Source organism: Mobula hypostoma, chromosome 4 (genome assembly GCF_963921235.1).
Source record: "Mobula hypostoma chromosome 4, sMobHyp1.1, whole genome shotgun sequence".
NCBI classification, from domain to species: Eukaryota; Metazoa; Chordata; class Chondrichthyes; order Myliobatiformes; family Myliobatidae; genus Mobula; species Mobula hypostoma.
In genome coordinates, this window is record NC_086100.1 from 75,361,366 (window position 1) to 75,385,293 (window position 23,928).

At 40.3% G+C, this 23,928-nt stretch overlaps 1 protein-coding gene across 2 annotated transcripts in view; it reads right to left on the reverse strand.

Annotated features, from left to right (window-relative positions):
- pccb (propionyl-CoA carboxylase subunit beta) overlaps nucleotides 1-23,928 on the reverse strand; it is a 91,045-nt gene that overhangs the window by 24,659 nt on the left and 42,458 nt on the right. For both annotated transcript variants that reach the window (XM_063046035.1, XM_063046034.1), the window contains exons 6-7: nucleotides 21,111-21,221; nucleotides 11,822-11,930 (exon numbers count right to left, since the gene is read on the reverse strand). In XM_063046035.1, coding sequence (XP_062902105.1) covers nucleotides 11,822-11,930; nucleotides 21,111-21,221 — 220 coding nt within the window. The remainder of the gene's footprint in view (nucleotides 1-11,821; nucleotides 11,931-21,110; nucleotides 21,222-23,928) is intronic.

Genomic DNA, 23,928 nt, shown 5'->3' on the forward strand with positions numbered 1-23,928 from the left:
AACCCACTGATCTCAGGAACTGGACGGCTGAAGCTCTTTTGAAATGCCAGTGCATCAATTCTTAAATTAAGGGGCAAAAACTGCATAATATTCCAGATATGGCCTCACCAGTATCCAGTACAATTGTAACAGTATTTCTCCATTTTTAAGACTCTTACCGCCTTTCAATAAAGGCCAACATACCATTTGACTTCCTACCCAATTTTTGTACCTGGAGAAAGACTACAGATAATTGTCTATTTTAATTTTTTCCCCAAATTACTCCATTAACAAAGCTTTTACTACTCAGTCAGCCCATTTATATCCTATTGCAGAGTCCTAATACCCTTAATTGCCACACGTCCTTCCTGCTAGTTTCGTTTCATTTCATCAGCAAATTTTTACCCTTCATCCTTCTCCAGATCATAATACAGTATAATTGGTGGCCCAGGAATTTCCTACCTACAAAAGATCTGCTTATCTCAATATCTGCTATGTGATTGCTAATATTCAATCCATGCTAATACCCCACCCCCATATTGTAAGCCCCTATCAAATGCCTTCAAAAATTTCAAATACATTACATCTACTGGTTCCTCTCATCATCTCTGTTTGTTACGTCCTCAATGATCAAACACAATTCACCTTTCATACAATGATGTGACTTGTTTACAGTAAGGTTCTCTCAATGACAAGCTATTTCTTCCTTGATTATAAAGTCCAGTGTCTTGCCAACAACAGAAGCTAAGAGGCCTATAATTACCCTTTTTATTAGTAAACAGTGGAACTATGGAATAGCTTTTGTGGCTCTCCATTCTACTTGGTGAGGTTTTGAAAAACTGCAAACAATGGCACCAGCATTGCTGCAATCGCATTCTGTAAGACCTTTAGATGCAGACTATCAGGACGTGGAGACTTGTCTGCCTTCAGTCTTATTACAAATGCTATTAATATGTTCTTCCATACTATCAAACTAGCCTATAAGAAATCTTTGAGCTGTGACATAGTGTTCCTAATGAAGACTGATGTAGGAATTGATATAAGCTCATCAGCCATTTTCTTGTTGCCCATTATTATGTCCCAGTCTTGCTTCCTCAGGTCCCCAGTTACACCTTAGCTGCCCCTTTCCTTTTATAAATCCACAGCAGATCTTGCTGGTTGTTTTAATATGTTTACCTATTTTTCCTTATGATCAATTTTCTCCCTCATTAACTTTTGCTACTACTTCTAGTAAAATTCCCCATCTCTGGACTAATACGAGCCTCCTGATCTATATATTCCTTCACCTTTGTTTCTCAGGATCCTGTCAGAAAAAAAAACTTGTACCATTCCAGATCTAGACCAGGAACAACAGTCTATTTTTCTTGAAAGGCACGAAACTGCTGTGAGAGATTCAAAACAAAGTAAAATTCAATTTTCCCTACTATAATGTTTGCTTAAATGCTTTTAGTTATGTAGAAGCAGTTTTAAAGTTTAGGTGTTTTTAAGCTCAAAGATTTTAACTGTTTAACCGATGAGACAATTTAATATTAAATATTATCACTCTTATACAGTTGCCAGAAAAAGTTTGTGAATCCTTTTCAATTATCTGTTTTTCTGCATTAATTATTCATAAAATGTGGTCTGATCTTTATCCAATAATAGACAAACACAGCTGCCTAAACTAATAACACACAAACATTTAATTGTACTTCTTCTCAGCAATACTGAGTACACAATTTAAACACTCATAGGCTAGGTTCAAAAAAATGTGAACCTCTGGGGTAATGTCTTCAACAAAAGCTATTTGGAGCCAGGTGTTCCAATCAATGTGATAAGATTGGAGGTGTGGGTTGCAGAGGTGATCTGATTATGTGCCCCATGCCTCAATCAAAACAACTTTCAGAGCACCTTAGAAGAAGAATTGTAGAGACGCATGAAGCTGGAAAAGGCTACAAAAGCATTTCTAAAGACCTATGTACATCAGTCCACAGTAGGAGAAATTGCCTACAAATGGAGGAAATTCACTACTGTTGCTACTTTCCCTAGGGGTGGGTGACCTGAAAAGATCACACCAAGAGTACAACGTGTAACACTGAAGGAGGTGAAAAATAACCCAAGGGCAATAGCAAGAGACCTGTATAAATCTCTAGAACTTGCTAAAGTCTCTGTTCATGTGTCCACTGTAAGAAAAGTACTCCTTTCATGGTGTTCATTGAAGAATACCACAGAAAAAGCCACTGCTCTCCAAAAAAGCAAAATACTGTACCACCTAGATGTTCCACAACACTTCTGGGCCAATGTTCTGTGGACAAATGAGACAAAAGTTGATCTTTCTGGCAGAAATGCACACTGCTATCTTTGGAGGAAAAAGGGCATTCCACACCAACACCAAAACCTCAACCTCATCCCAAATGTGAAGGAGCATCATGGTTTGGGGCCACATTGTTGCCTCAGGGCCTGGACAGCTTACAATTGTACAGGGAACAATGAGTTCAAAATTGTATCAAGACATTTTACTGGAGAATGTCAAGACAGCAGTCCATCACCTGAAGCTTAATTGAAGTTGGATGATGCATCAAGACAATGATCGAAATCACAAGAGTAAATCAGCAACAGAATGGTTTAAAAAGAAGAAAATGTGTGTTTTGGAATGGTCAAGTCAGAACCCAGACCTTAACCCAATTGAGATGCTGTGGCATGACCTGAAGAGGCTGTTCTTGCAAGGAATCCCAGAAATATTGATGAACTGAAACAGTTTTGTATGGAGGAAAGGTCTAAAATTCCTCCTCGCCATTGTGAAAGTCTGATCAGCAGCTACAGGAAATGTTGGTGGAGATTATTGCTGCTAAAGGAGGTTCTACCAGTTATTAAATACAAGTGTTCACATACTTTTTCCAGCCTGGACTGTGAATGATTAAACATGCAATAAAGACATGCAAAGTATAATTGTTTGTGTGTTATCAGTTTAGGCAGATTGTTTTAGTCTATTATTGTTACTTAGATGAAGATCAGACCACATTTTATGGGTAATTAATGCAGAAAACCAGGTTAAGTGCAAAGGGTTCACAAACTTTTTCTTACAACTGTATATAAAAAATGTTGAAAGACTAGACTGAAGGACTAAAGGGTACCAACCTGAAGATCCTTCAACATGAACAATGTAAGTCTTTGGTTCATTTGTTTATTTGCTGTTTCCTGTTATGGGCTAACTCAATAGATGGTAATATCGTTCTGATTTTTTAAAATCATTGAAAAACAATTCCAGGAAAAAGTGGGGCCATGTTTTAAATATAAGTAATGATTAAGATGAAATATTGGGAAACTACTGTGCTCACTTAGAAAGTGTATCTTCAGGAGCACCATCAAGATGTTTTCTAGACAACACAGAAAATGCTGGAGATACTCAAGTCAGGCAGCATCTGCAGATTGTGAAACAAAGTTAACATTTCAGGTCAATGAACTGTCATGTTTCTCTCTCTATAGATGCTCTGACATGCATTATGTGCAGCATTTTGTGTTTTCATTTTAAATTTTCAGCATCTGCAGATTCTTTTCCTAGAAAATGCAATGCTTTACTAATTTAATCAAATTATTTAAAGTAATGTTCCTTCAGAGTCCTTTTTTATAAAATACCTCAGTTATTCTGTATGACAGAAGATGGATTCAGTAGCTCAGCGCTTACAGCACAATAAAAATTGATTTGAATGTCCCCAGGCAATAAATTGTCAATGGATTTTCATCTGTTTGGCAAACAACTACCAGTATCATTTTCTTTACCCTTTACTATCTTCTTTGCTGATGTAAGTGTAGGCCTTGGGAAAGATAATTACAAGTGTGTATCTACTTTATACTTTCCCCTCAGTTTTTCTCCCAATAAGTGCCCATTACTGAGATTAAGTTGGCTGATTTTGTAATTTTATTTTATTTAGAGATACAGCCTTTCCAGCCCAACGAGCTTGTGTCACCCAATTATACCAATGTGACAAATTAACCTACCAACCTGCAAGTCTTTGGTACATGGGAGGAAACTGGAGCACCCAGAGTAAACACAAGTGGTCATGGGGAAAACATACAAACTCCTTATAGACAGTGGTGGGAATTGAATCCAGGTTGCCGGCACTGTGATACTGTTACGCTAACCACTATGCTGCCATACTTGCTTGCTTTCACTTTTTTTTGAAAAACAAAACAATAACAGACATCCAGTGCCCTAGCCAGACTAGACTGCAAAAAGATGGTCAGTGTCTTAGCCATTTTCTTTCCTTGCTTTTCATTAACATTTCATCTGATCTTATTGCTTTATCTACTTTTAAAGATGCTGAATTGCTTAATATTATTTCTCGCAACTAATACAAAATGCGGGAGAATCTCAGGTCAGGCAGCATCTACGGAGGGTAATGAACAGTCGAAGTTTTGGATTGACACCAGGAAAGAAAGCAGGGAATACCCAGTATAAAAAGCTGGGAGGAGGAGGGGCACGAGTTGGCAGGTGATAGGTGAATGCAGGTGAGGGGGAGAAAAGGGAATGATTAAGAGAAACTGAGAGGTTATGGGTGGAAGAGGCAAAACACTGAAGAAGGAATCTGATAGGAGAGGACAGTAGACTATGAAATAAAAGGAAGGGGGTGGAAAACAGGGAGGAAGGTAGGTGATGGGCAGATTGTGAAGGAAGGGAGGGGAAAGATAAGGAGAGGGTGGGGACAGACAAGAGTTGTTACTAGAAGTTAGATAAATCAATGTTGATACTGTCAAATTGGAGGCTATGAAGAAAAAATAAAGTTTAAAATAAATTTTAATTATCAAAGTACATATGTCACCATTTACCCCCTAAGATTCATTTTCTTGTGGACATACTCAATAAATTTATAGAATAATAACCAGAACAGAATCAATGAAAGACTACCTAACTAGGGCATTCAACCAGAGTACAGAAAGCAACAATGTGCATATACAAAAAAAAACAATAAATAAGCAATAAATATCAAGAACATGAGATGAAGAGTCCCTAAAAGTGGGTACATAGGTTGTGGGAACAGTTCAGTAATGGGGCAAGTGAAGTTGAGTGAAGTTACCTCCTTTGGTTCAAGAGCCTGATGGTTGAGGGGTAATAACTGTTTCTGACCTGGTGATGTGAGTCCTGTGGCTCTTGTACCTTCAGCAAGAAGAGATCATGTCCTGAGAGGGCAGGGGCAGAGGGAGACATGTTCCTGATGATGGATGCTGCTTTCTTGTGACAGCATTTCATGTACAAGGTATTGCTCCTCCAATTTATGTCTGGCTTCAATTCCACTTCCCATCAGTGTGGGAATAGGAAATGGAATTAAAATGGTTGGATACTAGGAGATGCTGTTTGTTATCACAGACAGAGCAAAGGTGCTTAATAAAGTGATCCCTCAATCTGTGTCAGATCTCACTGATCTGGAGGAGGCCACAATGGGAGCAGTGGCTACAATCAACAACCCAGAGCAGTAAAATTCTGCCTTCCCTGGAAAGTCTGTTGAGAGCCTGAATAGTAGTGAGGGGAGGTAGTGTTGAAGGAGGTCTAACACTTAGCATAGTCACTGGGATAAATGCGTGAAGGGGAAATCAGTGGGGGATTGGGACTGTTTGGTGTAGGTTTAGAACATGGATTGTTCATCATAGCCAACAAAAGGTAGGCATAGCTGGCACTTATACAAGTACCTGTGGCCACAACTTTGATCTGGAGGAAATGGAAGGAGCTGAAAGAGTACCAGTTCTTGCAGGTGGAGGAGAGTGGTGATAAAGGAGAACAAGTTGGGTCTGTTATTAAGAAAACAGAGAAAGAAGCTCGTGTGTCTAACATTATTTTTCACTGTTTATTACCTGCACCATTTTTTGTAACTCCTAATCTACAATATCTGGATTACTCACGGTTCTTTGTGGTGACAGAATTATACATTAACAACCATACCCTATCTTTCTACCTCCACAAACATTAATCCTTTGGATTTATAATTAAATTTTACCGTTTCCCTCTCTAGATATTTACAAATGGTGTTTAGGCTTTCTTTGATGTTAGCTTACCAGTACCATATTTTTGCTTCTCTCATTTCGTTTTTACTTTTGCCACTACACATTGATATTTAAAAGCAATCCTGAAAAGTTTCACCAACTTTGAGAGTTAGAAAGCAATTTTCCAGATTTCTACCCATATTTTTTTTACATCTGCCTTTTCACCAAGACATTAGGTCAAGAATTCCTGCAACAAGGGTGGAATGTGATAGATGTGTCCAGGAAGAATTTCTGATACAATACATAGACAGACCGACTAGAGGAGAGGCCATCTGGTGCTATGTAACGAATCAGATTAAGTGTCAGATATTTTGATGAGTGAGCATTTCAGAGACAATTAGCACAACTCCCTGTCTTACCATTGCCTTGGAAAGGGATTGGAGCAGAAAGCATGGGAAAGTATTTAATTAGGGGTGGGGGAATTATGCTATTAGGAAAGAATGTGGGAGCATAAACTGGAGCAGATGTACTGTGTGGAATGCACAACGGAAATGAGGAGGTTGTTTAGGGAGTACTTGCATGGGGGTTATCAATAGGTTTGTCTCATTTAGGCAGGGAAAGGACAGTAGACTGAAGGAACAATGGTTGACAAGAGATGTAGAACATCTAGTCAAGTGGAAGCAAGAAGCTTACTTAAGGTTAAGGAAGCAAGAATCAGGACAAGGCTCTATAGGAGGGATTCTTACATGGGGTTCAATGGAACCCTAGCGTTCTGCAAGAGATTGTGATGAAAAATGAAACATGGTTTCTTGAACTTCGTGCATCACACGATGCTAACGTGTGCAGTGGTGGGTAGTAATCAAGCACCCCCATTAGCAATCTCGTTAATCCTCCCATCCTAGTATGGCAGTGCATAATAGACAGTGTTTATTTCTTCTGAGTCATTTCAATGCATCAGTGCAACAACAGACACAAAAAACTCCACTTTTACAATGAAAGCTACTTATCAATGGGTTTTACATGGACTGGTGATCCAAGTTGTCCTATTCCATTGTGCCTAGTCTGTGGCAAACAACTTACAAATGCAGCAATAGCTCCAGCAAAATTGAAAAGACACTTAACTACAAATCACAGCCACGTGACATGTAAAAGAGCTAATTATTTTAAGCGGCTAATAGAATCTCAAAACAGAGTAAAGCTTTTCTTAATAAAGTCAAGAAAGGTTGGCTAGAATTCATTCTCTACTCAAAAGAGCATTAACAATTATTTTTGGATTATTATACCTACAACTTGCTGATCATGCTAATATACCATGAGCTGTAGATATGATAATTTTTATGCATGGATTCCCTGAGATCTGAAAATTATTTCAAGGGTTCCTCCACGGCAAAAAGATTAAGAAAGGCTTAGAGAGTTACAAGGTAGTGAGGAAAGAGCTGAAGAATGGACTTAGAGCTACAAAGGGGCATGAGTAGGCTTTTGCGAGTAGGATTAAGGAAAACTCTTAAGGTTTTCTACACGCATGTGAAAAACAGTAGGACGACTAGAATGAGGGTAGGACCAATCAGGGATAGAAGAGAAAAAATGTGTCTAGAGTTGGAGGATGTAGGTGAGAATACATAATTAATACTTTTCTTCGGTATTCACCAATGAGAGGGGCTTTAACATTTGTGAGAACAACATAAAAGAGGCTAATATGTTGTAACATATCAACATTAAGTGGATGTATTGAAACTTCTGAAAAACATTAGGATAGATAAGACCCTGGGGCCAGACAGGATACCACAAGAAACAAGGAAAGAACTGTTGGCAATGATCATAGCATCCCCAATGAATGCAGAAGTACTAACAAATGATTGGAGGGTGGCAAATGTTACTCCTTTGTTCAAGAAAAGCAGTAGGGATAACCCCAGGAATTATAGACTAATGAGTCTTACTTTAGTGGTGGGCAAATTATTGGAAAAGATTCTTGGACAGGATTTATGAGCACTTGAGGAATCATAGTCTGATTAGGAACAGTCCACATGGCTTTGTGAGTGGCAGTTCATGCCTCGCGAGCTTGAATGAATTCCCTGAGGACGCCACAGAGCACATTGACAAAGCAGTGGATGTGGTGCATATGGATTTTAGTAAGGCATTTGATAAGGCTCTCCAAGGTAGGCTGATTTAAAAGTCAGGAGGCATGGGAACCAGGAAAACATGGCTGTGTGGATACAGTACTTATATGCCATTAGAAGGCAGAGGGTCATTCAAAATGGAGCATATTCTGCCTGGAGCTCAGTGACCAGTGGTGTTCTGCACGGATCTGTCCTGAGTCCCCTGCTTTTTGAGATAATTATAAATGACTTGGATGAGGAAGTGGAAGAGTGGGTTAATAAGTTTGTAGATGACATGAAAGTTGGTGGAGTTGTGGATAGTGTAAAAAGATGTTGTAAGTTATTGAAAGGATGCAGAACTGGGCTGAGAACTGGCAGATGGAGTTCAACCTGGAAAAATATGAAGTGATTCACTTTGCAAGGTCAAATTTGAAGGCAAAACATAGGGTTACGGCAGGATTCTAAGCAATGTGCAGGGAGGGACAGAGGGATTTTGGAGTCCCCGGTCCATAGATCTCTCAAAGTTGCCATGCAAGATGAAAAGGGTTAATAAGAAGACAATGGTGTGTTGGCCTTCATTAGTCAGGGGACTGAGTTCAAAAACCATAAGGAATGCCCTTGAACAGAAAATCCCACAAAAAGTAGTGGAGATGGCCAAATCCATCATAGGTAAAGCTCTCCCCACCATTGAACATATCGACATGGAGCACTGTCACAGGAAAGCAACATCTATCATCAGGACCCCTGCAATTCAGGTCATGCTCTCTTCTTGCTGCTGCCACCAGCAGAAGGCACAGGCACCTCAGGACTCATCACCAGGTTCAGGAACAGCTATTACCCCTCAACCATCAAGTTCTTGAACCAAAGAGATAATTTCACTCAACCTACATGCCCCATCACTGATCTGTTTCCACAACCTATGGGCTCACTTTCTAGGACTCTTCATCTCATGTTCTCGATACTTATTGCTTATTTATTTAATTTTTTTCATTTTTTTTCTTTTGTATTTGCACACACTGTCTACTCTGTTGGGCGTGGTCGTTCATTGATTCTATTATAGTTATTGGAGTTATTGAATATGCCTGCAAGAAAATGAATCTCAGGGTTGTATATGGTGACATACATGTACTTTGATAATAACCGTGCTCAGAACCTGGAATATTGTGTTCAGTAAACACAAAATAATCTGCAGATGCTGAGATCAAAGCAATACTCACAACACGCTGGAGGAACTCAGCAGGTCGGGCAGCATCCATGGAAACTATGAGTCGACATTTCGTGCCAGAACCCTTCGTCAGGACTGAAGAGGGAAGGGGCAGAGGCCCTATAAAGAAGGTGGGGGAGGGTGGGAAGGAGAAGGCTGGTAGGTCCAGTTGTAAAAGGCCTACCAGCCTTCTCCTTCTCACCCTCCTCCACCTTCTTTATAGGGCCTCTGCCCCTTCCCTCTTCAGTCCTGATGAAGGGTTCCAGCCCGAAACGTCGACTCATAGTTTCCATGGATGCTGCCCGAACTGCTGAGTTCCTCCAGCATGTTGTGAATATTGTGTTCAGTCCTGGTTGCATCATTATACAATAGGAAGAATGTGAAATCTTTAGACAGGGTATACAGATTTACCAAGATGCTGCCTGGATTAGAGGGCGTATCTTGTGAGGATAGGTTGAGTGAGCCAGGGTTTTTCTCTCTGGAATGAAAAATGATGACAGACAACTTGCTAGGGGTATACAAAATGATGAGAAAAATAGATCAAGTGAATAGCGAGAGACATTTTCCCAGGGTGGAAATGGCTAATACAAGGGAGAATAATTTTAAGGTGATGGGAGGAAAGTATACCTAGGTAAGCTTTTTTTAAAAAAAAGTGTTGAGTGAGTGAGTGGAACTCAATGCTAAGGATGGTGGTTGAGGCAGATATATTAGGGACATTTAGAAAACTCAGGCAGAAGGGATGATAGAAAAGTGGAGGGCAATGTTGGAGGGAAAGGTTTTGAATGATCTTAGAGCAGGACAAAAGGCTGACACAATATCGTGAGCCCAAGGGCCTGTACTGTGCTATAATGTTCTATATGACAGTATGACATGGACTGAAGAGAACAGCCTGCTTTCCCTTACTGAAATGTTTTCTAACATGATTAATAGATACTGTTATTGGGTATGATTGAAAAACCCCTTATACAGCACCCTACAAATAAGTCACATACCTTTAATTCACTCCCCAAGTTCCAAAAGAAAATTGCATTTTTACATTAGAAAATGAGAGTAGAAAACATTGATATGCAGTATTGTGCAAACACACCAAATATTTGACAAGGTTCCACATGGTAGGCTTATTCAGAAAGTCAGAAGGCAGAAGGTCATGGTGGAGGGAGTACATTCGGATTGGAGGGTTGTGACTAGTGGTGTCCCACAAGGATCAGTTCTGGGACCTCTACTTTTCGTGATTTTTATTAACGACCTGGATGTGGGGGTAGAAGGGTGGGTTGGCAAGTTTGCAGATGACACAAAGGTTGGTGGTGTTGTAGATAGTGTACAGGATTGTCAAAGATTGCAGAGAGACATTGATAGGATGCAGAAGTGGGCTGAAAAGTGGCAGATGGAGTTCAACCCAGAGAAGTGTGAGGTGGTACACTTTGGAAGGACAAACTCCAAGGCAGAGTACAAAGTAAATGGCAGGATACTTGGTAGCGTGGAGGAGCAGAGGGATCTGGGGGTACATGTCCACAGATCCCTGAAAGTTGCTTCACAGGTAGATAGGGTAGTTAAGAAAGCTTATGGGGTGCTGGCTTTCATAAGTCGAGGGATAGAGTTTAAGAGTCGTGAGGTAATGATGTAGCTCTATAATACTCTGGTTAGGCCACACTTGGAGTACTGTGTCCAGTTCTGGTCGCCTCACTATAGGAAGGATGTGGAAGCATTGGAAAGGGTACAGAGGAGATTTACCAGGATGCTGCCTGGTTTAGAGAGTACGGATTATGATCAGAGATTAAGGGAGCTAAGGCTTCACTCTTTGGAGAGAAGGAGGATGAGAGGAGACATGATAGAGGTATACAAGATATTAAGAGGAATAGATAAGAGTGGATAGTCAGCGCCTCTTCCCAGGGCACCACTGCTCAGTACAAGGGGACATGGCTTTAAGGTAAGGGATGGGAAGTTCAAGGGGGATTTTAGAGGAAGGTTTTTTACTCAGAGAGTGGTTGGTGCGTGGAATGCACTGCCTGAGTCAGTGGTGGAGGCAGATACACTAGTGAAATTTAAGAGACTACTAGACAGGTATATGGAGGAATTTAAGGTGGGAGGTTATATGGGAGGCAAGGTTTGAGGGTCGGCACAACAATGTGGGCCGAAGGGCCTGTACTGTGCTGTACTTTTCTATGTTCTATTTGACATCTTTATAAATATTTCATCCTCAATCCTAGAATTCAAGAACCCCACTCTGAACTCAGTCATCAGTAGTTGAATTTACCCCCTTCCTGAAAATACCGTTTGTAAGTGATAGAACATAATTGAAACAGAGTTACATCTTCCTCTTGCAAATTCTAGAGCAAGTTATTTTGTGCCGCAGCAGTTAATTCCTAAAATGAATAACGATGCACTAACTCATAATCAGCATATAAATTCAATTGAAGTAAAATTTGAACAGATTCTTGAAACACAAATTTCCTTTAAAATGATCAATACTCAAAGGGGTAAATAAATAACAATCCCAATGCAGAAATTAAACAAATTCAACCAGCACATTTCAAATGCAAAATATTGATCATTCAATACACATTCTACTTTCTAAAAATCATCTCACCTGAAACTGCAGTGTGGGTTTTTGCACCACCAAGGTCTTCCTGAGTTACATCTTCGTTTGTAACAGATTTTACCACATCTGGGCCAGTAATGAATAAGTAAGAGGTGCCCTGCAAAACCACAACACTGCTCTAATGGGAGTCAATTCTGATAAAGAAATGAGCAGCATAAATTCTGTACGTGTATGTTTTTGTTTAAGAAAAAGACCTGGTACAAACAGAATTTTCTACTTAATATCAGATATTTCACTTTCTTTTAAAGCCGTATACTCACTTGACAATACAAAGTACTTCTAAAAACCAAGAACTCAGTGTGACTGAACCACAAAGCATGAAGAAAGGTGTTTAAAAATAAAGAGCTGGGTGGACAACTTCATTAATAGATTGGAGCCAGAAACTCCAAATCAAATTCTAAGCCATAATTCAAAAGGAAATAAATTTTCTGTTGTTTTTCACAAAATTCCCAATTCCCAAAATGTTACCTTTGAATTCATGAGACAGTGGCACAGAGACAGAAAGAAAGGTAACAAGTACAGAAAATTATGCAAGAATTTCTCTAATTGCAGTTGGTATAGGGTTTCATGTTAATGAGGTGAAGGACCAAGAACACACTTCCAAGATGATCCTCCATTCCAGCCTACACCTTGGTGCAAGACAAGGAACTTCATTTCTCCTTCCAGAAGATGCTTGGGGAAGTTCTGTGACCAACTGGCCAAAGGAGGAAGAAGGCTCTGTGACATTTTCACAGTCTGTCATGCTGAGGATCTATGGTAACTTCTAGATTAAGAAACAGTGACTTTAGGCCATCCAGTCCCTTTAAGGGTAGTAGTCCCAAAAGCATTGACTTAAGGTGAAACTATACTCAGCCCATCTGACTAGGTAGGCTCTGATCTTTCAGAAATGCTTGAAGGTAAGGTCTTGGCAAGAAGAATGTCAATCTACAAATGTATCATCAACCCAATCTACAAAACAAAGAAAGGAAAATGTACAAGTATCAGAAATACAACCCATTATTTTGCTGAAGTCAAGAAAGGTTAGACTAAGACCATCTACAATGGGTGCAGAGCTGCAAGAGGAGGTGAACTGCTGCAATTAAAATGTTGGGATCCAACGCAATCAAATCAAGAGTTCCCTCCTCCCCTCCAATCTTTACTTAATTGCTTTATTAAGCTCATTGCCATGTCAGTTAGTGACTACAGTTGCAAGCAAAAGTTTGTGAACCCTTTGCAATTACCTGATTTTCTGCATTAATTACTCACAAAATGAGGTCTGATCTTCATCTAAGTCACAATAATAGACAAACACAATCTGCCTAAACTAACAGCATACTGTGATGGGATCCTAAATGATCCCTTATGAACTATGCTTTTAGAGAGGAGGGGAGGGGAGAGAGACGAAGACTGCTCAGAGTTTGTTTCGAATTTCTGCAAGGATACTGTCCGCTTTTGAAATCCTACACAGAGAGAGAAGGGAGGAGCTACTTGACAGACAACTGGTGTTCAGCACAACAGTATTTAAACCAGCGTAATTGCTTGTTTCACAGGGGACATGCAGACACACTAAGGTGTGGTGAAGTTACCACTACCCTTTTTAGGTGCCCATGAGTGTGGGACTGAGGATCGATCTGTGATTATTAGTGCGTGAAAGAGTAAACTTGTGGAGTCTACTCATGTGTCTAACCCTTGACTGGGGTGGTAGACTATCACTTGAAGACGGTGCTCTTAAGTTGGTAAAGTTTGGCTAACTTGGAAGTTTCGGAGGACAACAGGAAGATTGATGGCATAAGCTCACCTGAAGAACTAAACACCTCTCTCGCTCCATCACTACTCAATTCAATACCAAGAACTGAACTAAACTTTACTCATCACTGTAAGACTGTGTCCATTTACCCCGAGGCTTGAAGAAGCTTGGTTTATATAAAATCATTGCGAACCTGTTTGATATATCTGAATTTTATTACTGTATCGCGTAGTTGCTAATAAATACTATTAGTTAATAGCAATACCAGACTCCAAAGTGTTTTCCATTTCTGCTGGTTCTTTAACCTGTCACAGGGTACGTAACAAAATTGGGGGCTCGTCCGGGATTTGAACAAATTGGTTGGGGGCTTATTTGAAGTGATTGGGGAAAATCCCTTTTGATTTGGTTGTGTGGAATATCAGCAGAAATGGAGTTTGAGGTTAATAAGTTTGTGGCAGAACCAACCCGAGGCGTTGGATGATGCTAAGAGGGATGAGTTGTTGGGAATTGCTCATAAGTTAAAAGTTAAGGTGACTACTAGAATGAAGAGAGCTCAGATGCAGATGTTAATAGCACAGCATTATGTATCCAAAGGAACATTTGAGGAGGTGGTGTTGGAAATGTTTGCTGAAGGCAAAGTACTTACTGAGGCTGATGAAGCAGAAAAGCAGAGGGTCCATGAGGGTAGAGAGGCAGACAGATAGAGAGAACAGGCAGAAAGACAGAGAGTTTGAGAGGGAGATGTGGCAGCTGGGAGGTCCAGTGTTGGACCCTGATGATTTATACAGCTCGAAAGAGCTTGTGTTGATTGAAGAATTAAAAAGTTGTGTTCCCGATGACATAAGGGCATACTAAGATGAAGAGGATGCCGCTACCCTGCGGGGGTCTGCTAAGACAGCAGAAGAGATTGTTTTAACCCACGAGGATGAGTTTACTCCAGATGAGTTTCCCAGAGAGTAGCTGGGACGTTCGAGGTGACCTTGAATTTGAAACTGGGGAAGTGATGAAAGCCCAGAAGAGGCAGCTGTCCCGATTGCCTGTGTTCAGGTTGTTTAAGTACCTGTGGATTCCACAGGGTACTGAACCTTATGTTGAAGCTCAGTTACGGTCTGAGGTGTAGGACTTGGTTGAAAAGGAATGCATTCCTTTTGTGTCAGATGGTCTTGGTTCAGTGAATAAGGGGTTAACCTTGGTACCAGTGGAAACTGAGGATTCTCAGTGACTTGTATTAGACAGTGTTCTAAAAGTTAGTGATGGGATTAAAATTGGTGAGGTGAATGTTACTGAAGATATTGAGGCAAGTGTTGTTTCTGGACTTTTGAATAAAGTAGTTGAGAAGGTTGGATTGGTTTTGTGACCTTTGACCCTGCTTGCAGGACAAGGGCCTGCTGAAGAAGTATGTGCCACTCTGTTGAATTTTTGTTTTAAAATTTGGATGTAAACACCTTCAAGGTTGTGATGTTGCTTTTCACGATTGTGATGTGGAGAAGAGGGATTGTTTTGGTTTTGATAGGCCGCTTAAAGAGATTACTATGGAGACAGTATGAGATAAAGGTTGTAGGAATAAAATAAATGGATTGTTTGGCATTTTTCACAATATACACATGGTTTTTGTAAGTCTGGTGATAGTGCTGAGTTTAGTAAACATTGGGGGGAGGTTGACACCTATTCAAGGTGATGTTTATTCAGCAGTTCAGCTAACGAGCAAAGCTGCTGCTAATGATCCACACAGAAAGTCTGCTGAGGTCCATGATAGCAAAACCGGGGGTTTAAATCATGATGATTTGTCACAGACTTCTCTACCTTCCATGTTACAACAGGATTTGTAGAGTAAGGTTGATGAGAAAGGTTTGTCCTTATCGAGGAAGGAATTTATAGAGGAACAGAATCGAGATTCTGAAATGGTGGCTTTAAAGGAGGCAGCTCTCACAGAAGAGGAGGTTCAGAGAGAATGGGATATTATCTAAAGGATGGGGTGTCAATGATGAAGTAGAAACCGGCCACTGTGCCTGCAAGTGAGGATTGGGCTATTGAACACCAGGTAGTGGTTCTGGAAGTTTACAGGGCTGAGTTTTTAAACATGGCTGATAGTATGCCTTTAGGTGGACATTTTGGAGTGAGAAAGACAGTGAACAGGATTATGAAGGAATTCTACTGGCCTAATTTAAGAAAGGATGTTGTGAATTTTTGAAGGACTTGCCATACCTGCCAGGTTGAGGGGAAACCTAACCAGTTTATTCAAGTAGCACCACTTAAACCGATACCTGTTTTTGGTGAACCATTTTCCCAAGTCATAGTGGATTGTGTAGGCCCACTGCCAAAGACTGCAGCTGGTCATCAATACTTGTTAACAATTATGTGTGCTGCGTCTCGGTTCCTTGAAGCTGTGTCTCTTGGAAACATCCAGGCCAAGACTGTGGTAAAAGCACTCAGTAAGTTTTTCACACTGGTAGGTCTGCCCAAAGAAATTCAATTTGACCAGGGTAGTAACTTTACTTCGAGAACATTCCAGCAAATAGTTTCTGAGCTGGGAGCTAAGCACATTGTGTCATCTGTATATCACCCAGAGTCTGAGGGAGCCTTGGAACGGTTCAATTCCACTCTTAAGACCATGATTAAAACATATTGTGTAGAAAATGGAAAAAACTGGGATGAGGGGGTCCCCCTACTCTTATTTGCTGTTAGGGATTGAATTTAAGAAACACTGGGGTTTAATCTGTTTGAGCTTCTTTTTGGTCACAGGCCCAAAGGACCTTTGACCTTGCTCAGAGAACAGTGGTCTGATCTGAAAATGTGTGTCAGTGTGTTGGGTTATGTTTTGAAATTTCGAGAAACCACTTGTGGTTTACATGGATCACAATCCGTTAGTGTTTCTAAGATGAAAGATAAGAATAGGTTATTAAACTGGAGTCTGATCTTGCAAGAATATGACCTGAAAATAAAACATGTGAAAGGTACTGACAACATTATAGCTGATTGTTTATCCAGATGTTATGTTAAGAGGTTGTACACGTTTTGTTCTGTTATCTGATAATTATACATGTATTGTTTCAAACCTTGTAATCTACAGTTAAACTAAAAATTTTGCCTACATCAAAATTTTTCCTAAAAGGAGGAAGGTGTGACGGGATCCTGGGGGGGGGAGGGGGAGGGAGAGAGACTGCTCAGAGTTTGATTGGTATTTCTGCAAGGACACTGTCAGCTTTTGAGATCCTACACAGAGAGAAGGGAGGAGCTACTTGATGGACAGCTGCTGTTCAGCACAACAGTATTTAAACCAGCGTAATTGCTTGTTTCACAGGGGACATGCAGATGCACTAAGGTGTGGTGAAGTTACCACTATCCTTTTTAGGTGCCCATGAGTGCGGGACTGAGGATCGATTCCGAGAGATCGATCAGTGATTATTAGTGCATGAAAGAGCGGCCTTGTGGAGTACACTGGTGTTACATACCCCGTGGGTATCTTGTGACTGTCTTATGAGCATAATGTAATGGTCTTGCGGAGGTCACATGATGTCATTTTTCTGCCAGTGTGAGGTCACATGATGACCTGTTCTCAATAGGTATATGAAGGGAAACCCCGGTGACACAGTTAGTTTCAGTTGAGTTGTTTGCTTCGTTAGTTACTCCGTTATGCTGCGTATTCGTTTTATGATGCAGTTTCGTTTTAAAACGGAGTTTTACTTCCTTTTGTAAGGTAGAATTGTTGTGCCGGCAGTTTCACTAATCGCTGTCAGCTTTGTTGGTGTATCTGTAATTTTCCCTTTATTAAAGGATGGGAACCTGAAGGATCGGAATAAAGTTGGAGTCGTTCAGCGGCTTTATAAAGTATCAACCTTATTGAGAATTTGTTCATAATATAGTGGCCTGCATCTGAGATACAGACCTGTATGCAAGAGCGGGGAAGTTGTGCAGTGTTCACGCGCCAGGAAAAGGTCAGTTCCTTTAAGCCATATTATTTCCTTCGTCGCGAACCTTTGGAGAATCAGCAGTAACGTCATGTCTTCGAAGAAATCTGTTTCCAGAGAAGTCTCTTCTTATTTACTGTGTAACTCACTGGGACTTTCGAATTTACCATTTTAAGACTGGGTTTGAATTTACCATTTTAAGAACTGTTTTCGCATTTACCCTTTTAAGAACTGTTCCAGAGTTGCCATATAGCAGTTAACTTCTGGTTATGTTAGTCGTTTAAATACTTCTTGCTATTATTGAGCAGAGTTTAATAAATGTTTATGTTTGTTTATAAAACCTGCCTCAATTCATAATTCATTGTTGCTGATCATGTGACACTAGAGTGTCTAACCCACGCCTGAAGACGGTGCTCTTAAGTTGGTCAAGTCTGGCTAACTTGGAAGTTTCGGAGGACAATGGGAAGATCGATGGTATCAGCTCACCTGAAGAACTAAACACCTCTCTCTTGCTCCATCACTACTCAACTCAATACCACGAACTGAACTGAACTTTACTCATCACCGTAAGACTGTATCCATTCACCCCTAAGCTTGAAGAATCTTGGTTTTTATATTTTCACGTATATATAATCATTGCTAACCTGTTTGATATATCTGATTTTTTTTTTTTACAGTATTGTGTAGTTACTAATAAATACCATTAGTTAATAGCAATACCAGACTCCAAAGTGTTTTTCATTTCTGCTGGTTCATTAACCTGTCACAGGGTACATAATAATACAAACAATTGTACTTCTCATCAATACAGAGTAACCATTTAAACAATCACAGCGCAGGTTCAAAGAAGTATGTGAACCTCTGGGGTGATGTCTTCTACAAAAGCTAATTGGAGTCGGCTGTTCCAATCAATGATATGAGATTGATGGTGTGGGTTGCAGAGGTACCCTGCCCTAGCAAAAAGAATTACAAAGTCAGGTAACTGACAGAGCCAGAACTTCTCAAGAAAGAACTGTTTATATGCACCATACCTCGATCGAAACAACTTTTATTAGACCTTAGAAGAATTGCAGAGATGCATGAAGCTGGAAAAGGCTACAAAAGTATTTCTAAAGACCTGAGTGTTCATCAGTCCACAGTAGGAGAAATAGTCTACAAATGGAGGAAATTCACTACTTTTGTTGTTCTCTCTAGGAGTGGGGGTCCTGCAAAGATCACAACATACAATTTTGAAGGAGGTGAAAAAGAACACAAAGGTAACAGCAAAAGACTGACAAAAATCTCTAGAACTTGCTAAATTCTCTGTTCATATGCCCATAAGACATAGGAGCAGAATTAGGCCATTTGGCCCATCAAGTTTGCTCCACCATTCAATCATGGCTGATTCTTTTTTCCCTGCCTCAGCCCCACTCCCTGGCCTTCACCCCATAACCTTTTATGCTGTGTCAAATCAAGAACCATTCAAGCTCTCTCCTAAATACACCCAATGACCTGGCCGCCACAGCTGTCTGTGGTAATTCACCAGCCACAAATTCACCACCCTCTGGCCAAAGAAAGTCCTCTGTATCTCTGTTTTAAATGAACGCCCCTCTATACTGAGGCTGTGCCCTCTTACCCTAGACTCTTCCACCATGGGCCACATCTGTCTAGGCCTTTCAACATTCAAACAGCTTCAATGAGATCCCCCCTCAACCTTCTAAATTCCAGCGCAAGATAACTCTTACATTCCCGGAATCATCCTTATGAACCTCCTCTGAACCCTCTCCAATGCCAGCACATCTTTTCTTAGATGAGGAGCCCAGAACTGTTCACAATACTCCAGGTGAGGCCTCACCTGTGCTTTGCAAAGCCTCAGCATCACATTCCTGCTCTTGTATTCTAGACCTCTTGAAATGAATGCTAACATTGCATTTGCCTTCCTCACCACCGACTCAACTGCAAGTTAGCCTTTAGGATGTTCTGCACAAGGACTCCCAAACCCCTTTGCATTTCAGATTTCTGGATTTTCTCCTCATTTAGGAAATAGTCTGCACATTTATTTCTTCTACTGAAGTGCATAACCACGCATTTTCCAACATTGTATTTCATTTTCCACTTTCTTGCCCATTCTTATAATCTGTCCAAGTCCTTCTGCAGCCTACCTGTTTCCTCAACACTACATGACCCTCCACCAATCTTCATATCATTTGCAAACTTGGCAACAAAGCCATCTATTCCATCATCTAAATCATTGATGTACAGCATAAAAAGAAGTGGCCCCAACACCAACCCCTACGGAACACCACCAAGTATTACAGCATTCACTATAAGCAGCCCACAAGCCTGCAAAAGTTATGAGATCATCACCCGTGTCCTTCTGCAGTACCCTTTACATGCAAGGAGCTGCAACAGAACATGTTGGTCTTTCTGTCCTACAGGTTGTTTCCAGTGATACATAACAGAACAAACATCAATTTCTGATGGAAGTCTTTCAACTCAGTGAAAGCAGTCCTGTGGTCTTTCCAAAATCTGCTCTGATTTGTGACATAAGGAACTATCCAAGACCTTGAGCTGTATCATCCAAGGTAGATTTTGAGAGATATATTCAAGACAACATGACGCTTTCTCAGAGATCCTGGTTGATGTTTGGAGTTGGGATGAGGGACTACAATCTAATGCCTCCTCACTAAAACTGTTTTGCAAATGTGGTACATTTAGAAAACAAATTTGATTTTATATACCACAGAAATGACTGCAGCTTATGGATATATTGATTTTAAATATAATGATTTACAAAGGTTTAAAGATTAGCTTTATTTGTCACATGTACATTGAAACATTTTGTGAAGTGCATTGTTTGCATAACGACCAACATAGTCCGAAGATGTGCTGAGGCAGCCTCCAAGTGTCATCACATGTCCAGTGCCAACATAGCACGGGCACAACTAACCCATTTTGGAATGTGGTAAGAAACTGGAGTAACCAGCGAAAACCCATGCAGTCACAGGGAGAACATAAAAACACCTCACAGACAGCAGTGGGAACTGAACCCCATTCGCTAGCACTATAAAAATAGTGTTAACTACCACACTATTTAACTATATGACTATAGTTATATATAGCACTATATAACTGCCTGATATAAAAGCATGACCTGTGGATGTATGATTTTTTTAAAAATGAAATAACACTAACTCTGAAAAGTGGACATTGACAAATCAATTTTGTTTGTTAATGTAACTTTCACAACAGGATGGTGGGGGAAGGAAAGTAGGAATTTCCAAAATTACACATTAGCCATCAATTATTTTTAAGTGCTTCTTCTGCTGCTCAATGATTTCCACCATTACAAACTGAAACAGAACTGGAGTTTTCCTTTCAAAAGGCATACTTTTCCTTGAATTAAAACATGTTCATGGGCATTCAAAGGAACCAGATTGCAGAAAACAGCAGCCAGATGTAACTGTTCTTTGGGCTACTGAGCTGCACATCCAGTATTATGTGCATAGTTTTTCGTTCCTTCTCTCAGAATAACTTTTGTTTACTTAAGCCTATCCAGAAAATATATTGCAGCATTGAGCTAATTCCAAGCAGTTGAGAGGATTTCTTGGCAGAATACAAAACAAAGGATTTCTGCAATTGAATCACTAATTAATGCAATTACCTTCACCATAAATGTAAAGTCAGTTAAGGCAGGTGAATAGACAGCGCCTCCTGCACAAGGACCCATAATAAGGGAGATCTGGGGAATGACTCCAGAGGTCAATACATTTCTCTGCAAAATATCAAAAACACAGTTTGTTATTGCATTACTTCTGGAATACAGTCTATAAGGCAGCTGTTCATCAAGCAAGATAATTCAAATATTGTTCAGCTAAGTAGCCATTAATGCTTACATAAAGAATATTTCACAGACAAGCTGATTTACTGTATCAATCTAAAAACATTACACAACTGGCAGCATACAAAAAAAGAAGGCATATTGGAATAGCTAGCTTAATGCTATAAAACTGGCATTTTTAGTTAATACATTATACATTTCATAGATTAATAACAAAAATGTTATTTTCATAACATCAGGTAAGATGGCGCCAGTGATGAAAGGCGACATTGTGCAGGGAGCTTACAAAACTACTGGATACTCTTCTTCTGCTAAATATACTTCTTCTTATTCTTCTAAACTGTAGTTGATTGCAGCCTGCAATTTCCGTTTTAAGAATGTATTTTTGAGCCAACTACACGATATGACGCTTCTGCGATCTCCTTGGGGATTGAGTGCAGCTCCAGCCATTGCTGGGGGAGGCTATGTAAAGTATCAAGCGAGATTAAAATTGAAGAGGACCAGAGTGGGAAACAAATGGGTGTCCAATGCCATCTACCCGTGTTTGACCAGTCTCCCTCTTGCTGCTGTCAGCAGAAGGTGCCAGAGTCCTGGTTCCCATGCTACAAGGTTCGATCATCTCTGTAGCTCGTGCCGTGGACTCAATTTCCGCTACGGTTTTATGTTTAATGTCCTCAGTGCTGGACATTTGTGCAAATGCTTTACTATTTGTGCAATTTAATCAAGGTGCTTCAGCACGGAGCTGAATCTGCAGCCGTTGACAAGAGTGCTGAACTGACTAACTCAGTGGCTGAGGCCGCGGCTATTGGCTCCTTGACTGGCGTCATTTGCCTCAGTGCCTCGTGGCTGTAGATTCACTTTAGGAGACGCTGCTGTTTGATGTTTAACATTCCATGTGTTATCTGTTTGCTTTTTGTTGTCTGCATGATTTGATTTTTTTTGCACATTTGAGGTTTTGTTACGCGGGGTATTTCTTTAAATGGGTTCTATAGGCGTTTCTTTGCTTTGTGCCTGCCTGAAGAAGCCGAATATCAAGGTTGTACAATGTATATGATACATATTTTGATAATAAATGTAAATGTACAGGTTGACCTTCTATAATCCGGCACCATTGGGACCTGAGGAGTGCCGGATTAGTGAAAATGCCGAATTACAGAAGGATCACATTAAGCAATAGCTAACCGCCTCATCATAGCTTTAAGATATCAAAGGATTCAAAGGTTCATTTAATGTCAGAGAAATGTATACAATATACATCCTGAAATGCTTTTTCTTCACAACCATCTATGAAAACAGAGGAGTGCCCCAAAGAATGAACGACAGTTAAATGTTAGTACCCCTAAGTTCCCCCCACCGCTCCCCTCCTTCCCGCGTGTAAGTGGCAGCAAACAACAATCCCCCCTCCCCACCGGCAAAAAATAAAGTGCACCCACTACCAGCACTCAAGCGTGAGCTAAGCGATAGCAAAGACTACATTGCACTCGCAGTTACTGAGGGCATCCTCGTTAGTTTCTTTTTCTCCGCTTTGTAATATGCTTAAATTCAGCGGGTCACCACGTCTGATCTGAGGTCGTAGGCAGAAGAGAACGGAGCGCCGGCCGGGCGATGCCGGTTGGCAGTGCGCGACTGCCGGCAGGCGGGCCAGAAGGTGGACCGGCCCAGTGCACACCAGCTCCCCGCCGCTGGTGGGTGAAACGGGCGGGTGCCAGGCGGCCGCGCCTCATGCAAATGATATTACAGTAATAAATGCAGGAAAACAAGCAGGAATCGCCTGTCTATGCTTACAAGAGCGTGCTAACATGTGAACAGATCTAGCGCAACTAAAACAATGCACAACAGATTGGTAGAGTGGCCCGGAAAATTTGAAATTACAGTTGCATGGAAAATTTGAAACCAGTGCGGATTATCGAAGGAATCAGATTACAGGTAGTCGGATTAGTGAAAGTCGACCTGTACTTTGATCTTTAAATGTATTTTGAAAGAGATCATGGTATAGCCAAAAACTCAAAGCCAAAGTATGATAGAAACATGACTATATAGTTGGCTTCCAAAACCCAGCAGTGAACTAAAGGGAAACCAAAAGTCACAAGAAAATTCCTTTTCGTGTAAGTCAACCTTTATTGACAACCTCGCTATTTCTCTTTGGCACTTAGAATAATTATTATGCCTTACACTGTAGAACAGATTTCACTATATAGGTCAGTGATAACAAACCCCGATTCTGAAAATTCCAGTGAACTGCTATGGCATTCCAATCCTTCAGTTTTTTTTCTGGGGTGGGGCAATAGTGGCAGGATAATGTTATATATGAGAATTGAGTAATTTTGGAAATATGCAAGTATCACATTATGTTGAAAACAAATTAAACTATGTTAAAGGAGTCTACGCTTCTCACCTGGATTACAAAAGTGGCAAACAAATATAAAACAAAAAATTTCCTGACTAAACAAAGCTTATTCTTTGCAGTTCATTGCAATATAGATCCATATTATCAGCAAAACCTCTATATTGTATTATAAAACTTTTATCCTGACTAAATCATGTATCATTTGAGAGCAAGTAATCCATGGATCTTTTATTGATAAGGACAATTATCCTTGAATTTACAAATGATTCACCTAATAATTGCAGGTAAAATCTG